Genomic DNA, 14,281 nt, shown 5'->3' with positions numbered 1-14,281 from the left:
CTCTCACATTTTAGATGAGAATATGTCCCCTGCATAGATGGAGCATCCCACTGCTTTTTCACCTCCTGAAGTGCACGCCCCAGCAGCTATTCCTCTCCAGGTCCTCATTGCATGAGGGAATAAACACACACCATCAAGTTATTCTTACAAAACAATTTGGTCTTCAAACTGTTAAATCTCATCCAAATGTATATTTTGCTTGTCACTCCTTTTATTCTGTTTTCATAGGAAGGAAGTAATGATAAATAAATTACTGCACAAAAGCATGTGAGCTCTGGCAGGCAGTTTCAAAGCTATTGACAAAAACCAGTCTATTCACTGCAAGCGTCCTACTTGTACAATCTCTCTGATCAGGATGCAGAGAACTAACTCAATAGTTCCCGATGGAAAAATACCTAGTGGGTGTGCTTGATTTCCAGAGACAATGGCTTGCCATGTGGAGCTTTTCTTTACCTCCATCCCTCTATTCCTCCCAGGTTTTTTGTTTTCTTTTTTTTTTTTTTTTTTTTTTAAATAATCTGAACAATTTGCTCTGAAATACCATAGTAATACTTCACTTGACAAAATCTACTTAAAAAAAAAAAAAAAAAAAGAAGAGAAAAGAGAAAGAAAAAAAGTTGGGGAAGGGGGAGAAGCTTTTCAGTAAGGCTGGGACCTTACTAAGTACTACTTAATCAGGGGAGGCTGCTTCCCACAGACATTATGTGTACTACATATGGTAGCAAATGTCAAAAAATATCCTGTCTTCTTTTTTGTTAATCAAGTCAAAGATAATTAGGTCTAATGCAGAAGTCCAAATTGGAGCATTTCAAAACTCTGTCTACAGTAACAGGCTAAATACATCAGCCCATGCAATAAATGCTGCTGAGTTCACAGCAATTCATATGCTACCTAAAGACTGAGTTCCTGGCACTAGCAAGTTAACTTGCTCCCTGCTCTTCAAAGTATGACAAGGCTTTTCATACGTGAGCCACCAGGCACATAAAAAGAACATGGGAAAACTCATAGTAAAGATCCTATCTTCCAGTGTTTTCATCTCACAACAGCACTGACCACATTTACAGTTTCAGTACTATTCCAAAACCTTCAGCGAAGCTAAACTTCATGTTTTACACAAAGCTATTCTAGTCACGGGTTAGAATCTCATCGAAACAGCACCTTCATTGTCCTTTTTTAACAATATTGTTTGTTAGGAATGGAAGAACTATCTCATGTAGTTTGTTCATTTATCGATATTTCCCTCTGGCTTCCAAAGGCGTGTGCCTAGTCTCTTTTGTAACTGAACTTAACTGAGGCAGTAGCCTGAGGTTTAAGACCTATTACAGGTCCGAGCCCAAATCAGAATGCCTCTCGTTTCTGAAAGCTACTTACTTCATTTGTTTTTCTTTTTTTTCCCCCTTCTCTTCCTTCTCCCCCTCTCTTCTATGGCACCTTGATGTTCTTCCAAGGAAAGTATGTTTCTAGCCATAGCCTGTCCTTTTCTTGGTTCTCCAGGACTGAAAGGTGCTCCTGAGCCCTTTCAGAGTGACAAGCGTTCCGCACCAAGTGAGCCTCACCTCTCCAGAGAGATTGCTGCCACAGAGACTACAGGTTCGAGGATGGAGATGGACAGGTAGAAAAGGGTGAATAGGTGAGTGGATACAATTGAAAACAAAGAATTCTAGCCGTACAAAGGCCATTGCATTCCCACCAACCTGGCAGTCTTCCTAGCATGCCAGAGTTATAAACACCGAAGATGTAAGAAGAAATTTTCTAAACTGTCATGCTAAAAGGCAGAATTTTTGGAGGGGGAATAATTCAGAAGGTGTCTTCCTTCCCATAATCATCACAGATCACCTGTGAGATTCTAAGACTTGGAAAGGAGTGGGTGTATTCTTTGTTCCTTTTTGACCAGTAATGAAAACTTATTTGAATTTGGGGGTTCACATAACCTACCAACTCTTACAACAGAAGTGCTCCTTTAAAAAATCAAATCATTGCCTGCAGATTTTCTACCCAAAGCGCAGTAGCTTAATGCTTCTTACTAAATCGATACAAATGATGTCAACATCCAAGTACCAACCATTAGGCTTTACAGCTCTAGTAAACACTAAACATGAACTAAGCAGTTAAAGCCTTTCATATTCTAAGCATAAAGACTGAAGACTTTATACTTTGAGATTCAGATCGTGCTCCCAAATCTAAGATGATATGGCACATTCAGAGGAGTGGTGGCTATGCAGGCATTTCCACAGCACTACTTGTGGGATTTTAGATAATTTTATGTCAACAGAAGTCTGCTTCGGCTATATATAGTCTTTGTCAGTGCAGACATGGGAACAGACCAGCATATCACCCTGAAAAATGACCTTTATTCAACTATGTATGTATAGATTCTAAAGAGGGAAGAACATCCCCTTTCTTTTAATATCAACAGTTTTATACACGTGGTCGAATTGCAATACTATAATCTCACATTTCAAAGCATAGAACAACCTGCACAATTTAGGAATGATTTTCTTTCCACAGGTATCATCACATGAGAATTCAGGTTTGTATTGGAAGAGCATGGATGATTAGAACTCAGTAACCACAACAGAGAACATGAGCAACTCCACTGGAAAAAGATATGATTGGAAATACCATTGACAAGGAAATTACTGTCTTCTTGATTTCTTTTCCTTTTTTTTTTTTTTTTTTAAATAGACAACATACAATAACCTCTCAAAAATCCCTGAATCCTGAAAATCCTACATATAAAATAAAGATGCACATCCCCATGAGCAAATATTTTGCAGGTTTCCTTGAAATCTATCTCACACAATACTGGCTATTCCTTATTTTATCCAGTACATTTTAAACTGAAATCTTGTAAAGACATTTCACTGTACTGTCAGCATCTGCTGCCCCTGTGACCCATAAGCGAAGAATAGAGCTATTAAGTTGTAATTCAGACATAACATTATGTTTTAGACCAATTCTGCAAGACAGCTGAAGCTGACAACTTGGGGTTTATCACCTCTTATGCCACAGGAGCTTTAACTTGCAATTGCATCAATCAGATCCCTTTCCAGTTCAGCACACGGTTCACTTAGATTTCTCTCCTCCAAATCCCCCTGCACCACAAATCCAGACAATCAATCCGGATTTACTCTTCTATAAAACAGCACAAACCAGTGTTATGGTACAAATCCAAAATTGACCAGGATGAAGAGTTTTCTTTCCATTATCTCCAGACACTGCTGAGAACACAGCAGTTAATATTTTTCTTCACATCTAGGACTGCCACAAGTGGGAAGACTGGAAGCATAATGTAAGACCAGAAAGAATACTCAGGTTAGCCCCATCATTTTATGCTCTGATCAGCAGAAGATGGCCGGCTATTATGAGTGCTGCAATTGGGATGAATGATGCCCTTCTGAAATTTAAAAGAGGGTATCAGTAATACCTCATAAAAAATGTGGAGGACACATGGACAGAATGGTTGAAACAGTACTAGGCACAACGCTAGGGACTTCTTGGGTTATATATAAGACTGTCTTTGTGCTCTAGATTATATGTATATATACTATTATTTTTTTAAGATTATAATAATTGCTTCTAGCAAAATATTAATTTATATTAATAATGAACTGTGACAGAGGAAAAAACATGGCACATGGCAAAATTATATTACTATCAGTGGAGATATCAGCATAAGGTGTGATACAGAATAAGCTACCTGCCATTTTGAACTTTTCTCTTTCCCTCAATTTTGAAACCTATGTGGACAGCAGAGGTGGAGATACTCTCCAAGGTATCACACAACTACCTATCACTGGATTCATGGGAGCACAAGGCCAGCAGGTCCTCAGGATTGCTGTTTCTTTGATCTTAAAGTCACACATTTTCTGAGAAATGGTCTCAGTTGATATTGGTCTCTCTCTTCACATTAGCTAAACCAGACCTGTGACTTCAATACCAGAAGAAAAAGTGTTTCTTCATGCCACACACTATTTTCAAATTAATTTTTACATTCACTTTGCCAAAAAACTCAAAAGTTCAGAGCTCTCACTTTGCCAAAACCTCAAAAGTTCAGAGCTCTCACAATCCCTGTTGTCTTTGCTCTCCAAACACACACATATATACACACCATTAGAGGACTTCTTGCACATTTGCAGCTTTTCTTTGTTTCAGCGACAGTCTGGATGGAGAAAAACCAAAGCCCTCTCCTTCCCCACTCCTCCCCCCACAAATGATCTGCTTTTAATCACAACTAACATTTAAAACAGACATTAGAAAGGATAGGCTACCCCTTTATAATTACTAAGCTTGATAATTACCTGGTGACTTGTAACAGACCCCATTCTCAATGCATCTTCCTTCCTCTCTCCTTGATAATGTAATCTAATCTCTTGGCTGTGCTTTCATCTGGCACCCAATGCTGCACATTGTTTATCAAACAACAATCCTTTCTTAGGTAATGACAGAACAAAGGCAAGGAAGAGTAACTGTGGTAATACTACAGCACTTACCACTTCAAAAGTAACTACATCAGTACAATTTACATTGCCTGTGTGCTTTTTTTCCCTTCTTTTAAATCCAGTATTATCTCCTCTATGCGAGACCCTGACCTACCTTCACCCTTTTACTGGACTCTGTATATTTACATATTACAGAAGCTATTGTGCAAAATGTCAACAGTGGAAGTCAAAACTAAAAACATGGATCACAAATACAGAAAGCTGAACTATTCAAGATATGTCTTCATATTTGAAAGCGCAGGCATTTTCTATGACAAGAAAATCATGTGCTTTATGTTACCGGACTATCACAAAGTCTTAGCAATAACACATAATGACCGGTTGCTTGGGTTTTTTTTAAACACTCTCAATAGCACATTTAGAAATTCTGAGAAGACTCTAAACACAGGTTAAATTTCTCAAAGCTTCTTATACCTCAAAATGGAAGAGAGGTCAGGTTGCAGAAGTTTCTCCTTTGGATTTTCTGGGGCCAATGATACTGTTTCCTAAAGATGCTTCTACTTCATATTCCCTATGTGCCATAACTTTCAGTAGTTGCCCACCTCCACAAATCAGAGTAGGATGATCCTCTGCAACATCCTACCTGTGCCACGTTCAAAACTCAATTCTGATGTAGCAAAGAACCAGGGCCCCGATTCCCTAATATTTTGACAGTTTACAACTACAGGCACTATAAATGGTAGCACAGCAGTGAAAATAAACCTGCCATCAGCAATTAGCAGCTTGATATCAAATCAGACAGAAACCACTGCATTCATCTGTATAAACGATATCTGCAGATCCAGGATATTACTAATCACTGAATCCCAAGCTTGGTCACTCTTATCAGGTATCTGTCACCATGAAATATATAAAACAATTACAAAATGGATCGGGGTGAAGGAAAAGATAAATGAGGATGAGGTATATGGTACATACCTACACTATGAGGTATATAGTACCATGTCAATCTGAGCTTTAAGATCTTTGTACGAGAGGAAACTGAATGCATGCATTATTACAAAAGAAAGCCCTTGAGTACCACTCTCAGAGTCACATCAGCATAAGCCTTTCACAAAGGTGAAGTGTAATACGCCCTGGCTGTGCTTGTATATATGACTGATTACCAAAGCACAATAGCCCTATGGCGGGTAACACAGACCCAAACTAATACTATTACTAAGATTATGATAACAGACTGCCCCTGCTCACTTTTCATGTGATTTGAACAGGTTTGGGGAGGAATTCCATCTTCCCTAACCATAAGTTGAAGCACAGAGCTCTGATGATGATCTCCGAAGATACAGCATAACCACCTACTTAAATAGGAATGAACCAATGAAGGACTGAGATAAGTCAAAAACCACAGAAAAATGTGGTTGCTGTGAGTGCGAGGATGCTGCCAAGTTGTGATGTTTTCTCAGTCTCTGATTAAAAACACTGTCCTGGGACAGGCAAATCAGGTCAGCTCCAGAACTAAAGGTAGGGGAAAGGGGTACCAGCAGTGCAAGTGTGGGATTGGTATATTCTTCCATAATTCATGCAGTAAGACATCCATCCCTGAAGCACCGAGTTACCTAATGACACTAAGTGAACCAGCAGATTGGGGGAAGAGAGAGAGGGGGGGGGGAGAGAGAGAGAGAGAGAGAGAGAGAGAGGAAGAAGGCTCACAATTTTTTCCTGAGAACTCTTTGCTTACATAGTGAAGTCAAAAGAAAATAAATCAAAAAGTTGTGTAAAAAGTAATTACTACTCTCCATCACAATACGATTTCAGAGGCCTTTATAATAATGGTCTTTGCAGACATGCACATAGTTACAAGGAAGCTCATGAGGACAAGCCAAAGAGTTATGTCAAAGCTTTGCTAGCAGAACAGAAAACTGTTCTGATTTTCCAGAAAGAAAAAAGGCCTCAGGACCGAGTTATCCAACCAATAAATAAATAAATAATTCACAGAATATATTTTTCAGTGACAGTAGTTTTTGCAAAGCCCCAAAGCACTTCAGATAAGAATGCATAGTAAAACATTTTTTTAAAAAAGCCACTTCTGTGATAAAACAGCAGTTATGAAGCCGTATCTCGAGCTTGTAAGGAGTGAGCTTTATAAAAAAATAAACAACTACCAGCCGATTTCTTTAAGGCCAGTGCTTAACCCAAGAGCTTTTACTGACTCAAAGATATTACGCCTCCGGCTATCTTGTGAGAAAAGTAGGGCACTTCGTTTCCCCTCCGCTGCTCCCCCCATGCGCAAAGGAAGTTGTTATGACACAGAACAGGTGTGGAGCTTTCACTCAACAGCCACGCATGACTTCCCATTATATACCTATCACTTATGGGACCACTTATACTGTCTTCTGCCATGAGGTTAGGCTGGAGGTGAAAGAAGCCATGCCACATCCTATCAATCTAGCAGCGTGCACACCAAACCTGTCTCTTTGCATTTGTTACATGAAGAGACCCTATACGTGCTGTCCCTCCCCATGCGTTCCTGCTCTGGCCTCTTCTGCTTTGGGCAGGGGGGAGGAAGAAAGAAAAAAGGGCACTCTGAGAAGCTTTTAAATAAACAGAATAGGTCTTAACCAAAGGAAGTTTCATCAGCATGCCAGCCATTTAATTTCCTCCCAACCACTTGCAAAACAGCAGTAACTACATGGATTTAGGCTGTTTCTAATGGGATTTATTTTTAAGCAGCTACACTACCCGACCACAATGGTAACAACAGTGCTGTAATTGGGCCTTAGCATCTTCTGCACCTGAACCGTTCAGTAAAATCCTCTCACAGCAATTTCACTTATATCCCCCCCTGGCAAAATACTGGGTCATGAGAAAATACCCAGGATAATTCAAAACAAGTTAATTCGGCTACTAGTCATACAGTTCAATTAATGCAACCATCAGAATAAATACAGACCCATTTCTCCACACCACGTGAAGAGCAACACTACTGTTGTTGCCACCCTACTGTTCCCTGATAACTGGCCTGGCTCACTCAGCTCTAGTTTATCTCTGTGCAGCCCGTTGCGAGGTCAGACAAACACATTGATTGTCCTGCTTTTTAAGTCATCTGGTTCTCCAGTTGAAAAGTGCTTCTCACACTAGCACAGATAACAGAACAGTTTATACAAGAAGCACTGCCAACACTCTGCCAACAACTGTCTCTCAAAAATGGCACAATTATTAAATAAGTATCTACCTGTTCAGTGCACGCTGGTTGCTACCCATAAAAAGCTACATTTTGGAGCAGTTGCAAGTGTTAAAATACTTTTGCACCCGGTTTTGCATCTAAAAGTCTGGCATTTTAGCAGCGCCGGATTCAGTTCAGTCTTGGACAGAGCTGATGAGGGTGGGGAAGGCAGTATGTGCTCTCCAAGGGCCCTGCAGCTGCAGAGTCAGAGGAGGGAGGAGAGGAACCCGGAGCACAGCTTCAGCTCCCTTTCGTACTTCTGTAACTAAAAAAAAAAAAAAACCCACCAACAAAAAACAAAACAAAACAAAAAAAAAAAAAACCAAAAAACATCTCTCCATGACTGTCACCTATCCAGCAAACTACCCCTATTTCTCACAACCCACACCACTGCCAATAATTCTCGGTAAGCACAAAGGTTAACAAACCTGCAATACTTATTGAATAGCTCTTGTAAAAATGACAAATGGTGAGTGATACATAGCTTTATTAGCCATTGATTACCCTGGTCTATAAGAAAACTGCCATAATTAACCTTCTCATTGCTGTTTCCCACCTTTCTTACCTTTTGTAATAAAATCTTAGCACGGTTACTACCTCTATTTTACTATAAGAGAGTCATGCTATGATTTTACTACAAGAAAACATCTATCAGTTAAAGGATGTATTCTAAAAAAATAAAATCAGGGTTATTTTCTCAGTTTTCTAAGAAAATACCATAACAGCTGAATAAGGAAAGGTTATTTTAACATCCAAAGGCTATTGTTCCTTTTTTTCTCCCAAAAATTGTCTGGAGCCAGACAACACAAGGCTGCTGTGCCCTGGGCTAGAATGGAAGGGGGGATGATAGGAGGGGGCTGCCTGTTTACAATTACTCCATTCCTGGTTTTAATGAATCTTTCTGAATGACCACTAAGTGCTGGTTTTGTTCTTCGGAACAAGGGAGCTATTACTGGAGGACTAAAAAAGGAAGGAAAAGGGAAAGCAAACGGAAAGCTGCCAAACTCAAAGGCGTTTCAAATATTTCAGCTGTATGTCCCGGAGGTAATCTGCTCCATAGGCACAAGACTGTCCCTACACATTTACAGTCTCTTTTCTTCCTCTTCCTTGACATGCTAAAATGAAACAGCTGAGATAAGGGGGAACAAGAGAATGTCAGAACCCAAGTAAAAATTCATAGATACCCACTATAATCTTAAGAACTACGTTATTTAAATGTAGGTAACTAGAACTTAAATTACTATCTACATTTGGCTACTACTGCCACTCACAAGCAAGTCTTCCAGAACCATATAAGCAGGCGATGTCAAGAGGAAGGGATGGGTCACATTTGCCTTGCACCATCATCTGCCTTCCCTGCACACCATCTGATAGTCATCCTCCTCAAGAACCTTGTCTGCAGACCCAAATAGCTACCACTAAGACACAAAAAAATTGCAAAACCTCCATTCTGCCTCCCTGCTACACATACACGCTTCACCTCCTCCTTGCAGGGGTCAGACCTTCAGAAACTGTGCTGCTAAAACACTGGGCCAGGGATATAAATTAAAGGACCAACAACCTGCAAACCACCACAGGCAACCTCAAGAGCCTTCACTGGGGATCCCAAGTATTTCACTGAGCAACATGGCTTTCTGGGTTTTTTCCTAGGCTGGTAAGGTTTCAACACATCAGACCTTCTTAGTCCAGCCACTAGATAAACAGAAAAGGTATGCGAGATTTAGTTCTTACCATATCTTAGTTAAATACTGTCCTTGCTTAGAAGCGCAGGAGAAGTATATTTCATTATATATTTCATAATCAAAAAGTCACGTAACGACAACTAATACATTTTTCTTCAACAAAGTTGTTTCAAAAAATTATATGGTACAGACATAGAAAAGTGGCACTACATAGTTTATTTTGTGTGGTGTGGTTTAAACACCCTATTGACACGCAATTACAGAAACCTCCTTACAGCCACAGACTTTGAGTAACATAGCCATGTAAAATTTATGCCAGCAAAACCATCGTGTACCTCAGAAAATTACCAAGTTTTCCTATATGCATAACTGAACATGTCATCAACCTCTTTTATTGAAAATGAAAACTTAGAAGAAAATAGCCTTTCTCTAATTCTCAGAAAAAACGTGCCACGCTGTATGACTTGCTATATGGCATTCCATTTATAAAGCTGACTAGGGGTGGTCAGTTTCAATTAGTTACCTGTTCATGATTCAAGACATTTGTTTATTTACAAAAGATACCGGTCCTCTACTGTGTATGAAATATCAAAGTTGCACAGGGATGTGAAATCATCATGGCTGTGACCTCACATGTCTGCAGTACTGCTCCTTATTGCACTATTTCCAATACCTTCAAAAGCATCAAATAGATCTGGGCTCATATAAATCGAAGTTGTACATGCCTATACTGTATAGAGATATTTGCATCTAAAACAACCACGTTAATATTTACCTGCTGCACACAGGGCAAAGAGGGCAATAGCTTTGCATTGCTCTTCTTGCCTGTTCATACTGTACAGAAGTTCTTATTTTTGCCCCTGTTAACTGCCAGCATGGTATTGCAGAACAGGCAGCTCCAAAGCACGAAAAGCAGGAAAGGACAGAACAACATTCATTAAAACCACAATATTTCAAAGCATGGGGGGAAAGAAAAGAGGGAGGAGAAGGAAACAAAGCAGGAGAGAGTAGTTTGCTTTTTGCAGTTTTTGACATTTACAGAAGCAACAAATCAACAAAATTGTTTCAGTTTACCTTCACAGTGTCGGACACAATAAAAAGAATTAAGGAAAAGATTTTTAAAAATGCAATTATAGTATTATTTCTACTTCTGTGAGAAGCAGCAGTGCTAACGAAAGTTTTCCTTGAACACAATTAACTGGCATGCACACATGGGACTCCTGCCCGATAAAAGTGAATTAATATATATTACTTAAAATATTGATTAATCCTGTGTGGTTTTGCTACAGCTCACCATGAAGGATTTGGCAATATTTCTGCATCCAACATGATAAAAGCAGTAATAAAAATAAAATAATTATATAAAAGCCTGCAACAACATACTCTCTCATAAAGTGTTGTACAAAGCAAGAAACCGCTCTAAACAAACAAAAAAAAATTAACAGGATTATTATATAAAACTAGTACCTGTCTATTTTAACATCGCAATTCACACAGTATCTTTGACAGACGGTGTCATCAGCTAAGAAATATTACCTGCATACTTTCCATCCTTCAATCCTTCAAGCTGAGATTGTACTTACAGGCTTGGAACCACCATGACTCACTTGGTGACAAGAAGTTGCATTACCTTTACACTTCATATGTGGCAACCACGTTTTGCCTTTCAAATTCCCTCCAATGGTGGCCAGAACACACATTTTCCCCATAAGGCAGCTTATGACTTAAATCAAGACCGTTAAGTTACCACATATTTACCACAGCAAATAAAGAAGGATGTGCCATGCAAAGGAAGAGTTGCCACAACAGAGATGAGCACCTTTGCTGCTGTTTGTGTATCAAAACCTTCATTGTCCATTTGGTGAGGATCCGCCAAGCTCCAGGAAGCAGAGGGTGACTAATATCATAAATTATAAGGACTTGCATTCATTTAAAAGTATAGACATGACAAAACATATTAATATAATATTTCTTCCTAAAATGTGGGCAGTTTTAGTACTTGACTAAACAGAAAATCCATCGTGTAACCTGGCTAAGATGCTCACCTCAGAGACACCATATGGCAGCGATCACTACGAGCTATTGCTCTCTTCTCTGATACTTTTTAAAATTCAGTTCTTTCATTAGCCACCAGGTCTCCACTTTTACACTCAACATAGTCATCTCCTTCAAGTTACAAGGAATACAAATAGATATTCTCATTCCATCTTCTTTCCCATTCACTGTTGCGTTCACTTTTGCCTTCTTTGTACGTTCAGCCAAGATTAAAATTGTAACAATAAGAGACACGTTCCCTTATCTGGAAGTTGTTGTACTCCCTGAACAACTGAGACTGCTGATCTCTGAGCCTCCTCCACAGTACCGTATCAGCACTGGCCACATTGTTCCATTTGAGAGCATAGCACCACACTATTTTTATATCATCCCTATACTGCTCAGCATATATCTTAACGCTTTGTTTGTTTTTTGATTGTTGCCACGCTCAGAGCAGATATTTTCACTGGCATTGAGCCATCCATAAGTAATCCCTCAAACAAATACTTCGCGCTCGTGAAATCTCTGGCAGAACCCTATAACATACACACTAAGAGGGACAAAATAAAGTTGCAGCTGCCTGTGCAGGTCTGGTAAACTCCCAGCATCTGGATTTAGAACCTTAAAGTGTCTTTTATCAGATTCTCTCCATGGGGTTTTTTGGGGGTTTTTTTGTTTGGGTTTTTTGAAGCCTAAGAGAAAAGCTATCTGCAAGGAAAACCAGAGTGTCTACCACGCAGCACGCTGCTGACAAAATGGAAGTTTGGAGTCCTCACCTCTTGTGGTGGACAGGGACGGGTTTTTTTCTGTACAGGGCCAGACGCAATACGGTCCTGGTCTCTCACCAGGGTTCCCAGTAGCCTTCCTGCATATACTCTCACGAATAGCCAATCCACAGACCGGGCACTTTCCATCTGGATGAAGACAACAATTTGTGGTAGCAGGAGGATGTTATTCTATACGTGGACCAGCCACTCGAAAGCCCTACCACAGATACGTAGCCTGTGGATTATACTACTATTTGCAAGGCAGCAGAGAAATTATTTCTTTTAAGACTTGGCTTCTTTTTCTGGCCCCTGAGGAAGAATGTGGTCCAGTGGTTACCAGCATCACGACCAAACACAGACTTCACTGAAAGTCTGGGTGACTAAATGGATGCTGTTTAAGAGCTCTGGTACAGTTACAATTAGACCTCTGCTTCTCCACAAGTATCTAATATGACCACAAGCAACATCTCAATCGTGTCATTTGCAAACGGGGCGAGTGCTCCTTGCTTGCCTTCTGTCTGCAATACCATGCTACAGTGACCATAAAATGCAGAGAATTAACTTTCACTGAAGAGCTTACTATGCGTGATTTTTGGGGACAGTTTTGCCCTTTTCTTTACCACAAAGGACAGAGGAGGGGACTTGTGAATTCCCACCTTTTCCCTCTATCCAAACTCAAAGTCTAGCTTTATGATTTGCAGAAAAAAAGACATCATGGAAGATGAGATTGCAGTTAACACAAAGAAAGCGGTATGTTGTCCAGACTACCCAAAACACAAAAAGATGTTTGCAGAATTTTGTGATAAGCTGATTAAATTTGCTGAGCAAATGTATTTTCCATGGCCAAATTTAGGTGAACCCTCCCAGGGACAGCAATTCTCCTGTTTGGATCATCACCAATACTCCAAAGATGAAGAGCCTGGAGTTCTTCAGAGAATTGATTTAATCTTGACAAATTATTCCCTTTTTTTCTTTTTCTTTCTTTCTTCTGAATTCTCAGAATCAGCTACAACATTGTCATGAAAATGTAAAGAAACAGGTCGGCCCAAAACAAAAAGCAACCCCAGAATATTTCAGGTAGAGCGGTTAATGTCAGAGACTATTTCCTTACTGGTACCTGTAGGTTTTGATAACACAGCAATCAAATGAGAAAGAACTGAGGCTTTTTTTGGTTTGGGGTTTGTTTTTTTTCTGGCTTGGCTCACATCATTCAGGGAAAAGGTACAGCTACATCAGCAGAAAATGTCCTCCTGTCAAGAGTATGCTGCCACTCCACCAGAGCCTTCTGCCAGCTTAGCCAGAGAAATACAGCTCTTGGGGACTTTCAGCTGTAGCAAGCAGGGTCACAACTGTACAAACCTTGTGAGCAGACCAGATATGCCCAGGATTTGAGCTAGGCATATTGAAATTAGTGCACTGGGGAGATCCACTGCCAAGTCAATTAAAGTTCTGTTAATTCAAGTTTGTGTGTAATTTGCATTACCTTGCACAAAAGTGTAACAACTGAATTTCTTTTCAGCCCACGGCCCGCACACACAACATTGCCACTGCTAGCCTTCTGCCAGCTGACATTTCTCTAGGAAGTATATCTTTCACAGAGATTAAAGAGAAAGCAGGAAACAAGGGTATCTTAAAAGGAAATTCCCCACATTTTTTTTTCCTCTTAGACTATAAAACACGAGGAAAATTATTTCAAGATTAAACACACAGTATCTTTGGGGTGTCATTTACAGACCAGATGAAAACTGAAGTGAAACTGAGAACATAAAGACAGGAGACTTTTTCACAGTATTTTCATCACACATTCTAACTGACAAATACGTAAAGCTACAGCTAGTAGCTTAAAATTGAAGGAGACAAAACCCCTGCTCTCCTGGCTATTGGTTTACTTTTTCTGTGCATTTCAGAACACAAAAAAAGCCCACTCCACACATCCTGGAGAGAAGTTGTGTGCCTACATCACACGGTAAAAACTAATTAAAAGGTAAAGAAAAACAGAACCAGTGATACAGCCCAGTCTAAACAGCATCATGTCAGACAACAGCAATATTATTGTGCTAGTAACCCTTACACAACTCATTTTCTGGCTCTTCTACCCCATACTTCTCTTTCTTTGCTTTCTCCTGCCACCAA

At 39.8% G+C, this 14,281-nt stretch overlaps 1 protein-coding gene across 5 annotated transcripts in view; it reads right to left on the bottom strand.

The window, feature by feature from the left end:
• The window catches only part of AFG2A (AFG2 AAA ATPase homolog A), a 208,603-nt gene that overhangs the window by 111,947 nt on the left and 82,375 nt on the right, over window positions 1-14,281 (bottom strand). The window contains exon 15 of one of the 5 annotated variants that reach the window (XM_055797723.1): window positions 12,071-12,295. The exons of 3 other annotated variants lie outside the window; for them this stretch is intronic. In XM_055797723.1, the coding sequence (XP_055653698.1) occupies window positions 12,086-12,295 (210 nt within the window). In that variant the 3' untranslated portion in view covers window positions 12,071-12,085. Of the gene's footprint in view, window positions 1-12,070; window positions 12,296-14,281 lie in introns of those variants that run through there. One more of the 5 variants, XM_055797722.1, reaches the window with a different exon arrangement.

The sequence above is a fragment of the Falco peregrinus genome, chromosome 2 (genome assembly GCF_023634155.1).
Source record: "Falco peregrinus isolate bFalPer1 chromosome 2, bFalPer1.pri, whole genome shotgun sequence".
Taxonomy (NCBI): domain Eukaryota; kingdom Metazoa; phylum Chordata; class Aves; order Falconiformes; family Falconidae; genus Falco; species Falco peregrinus.
Note: the sequence above shows the minus strand (reverse complement) of the source record. Positions and strands in the feature narration are given on the sequence as shown.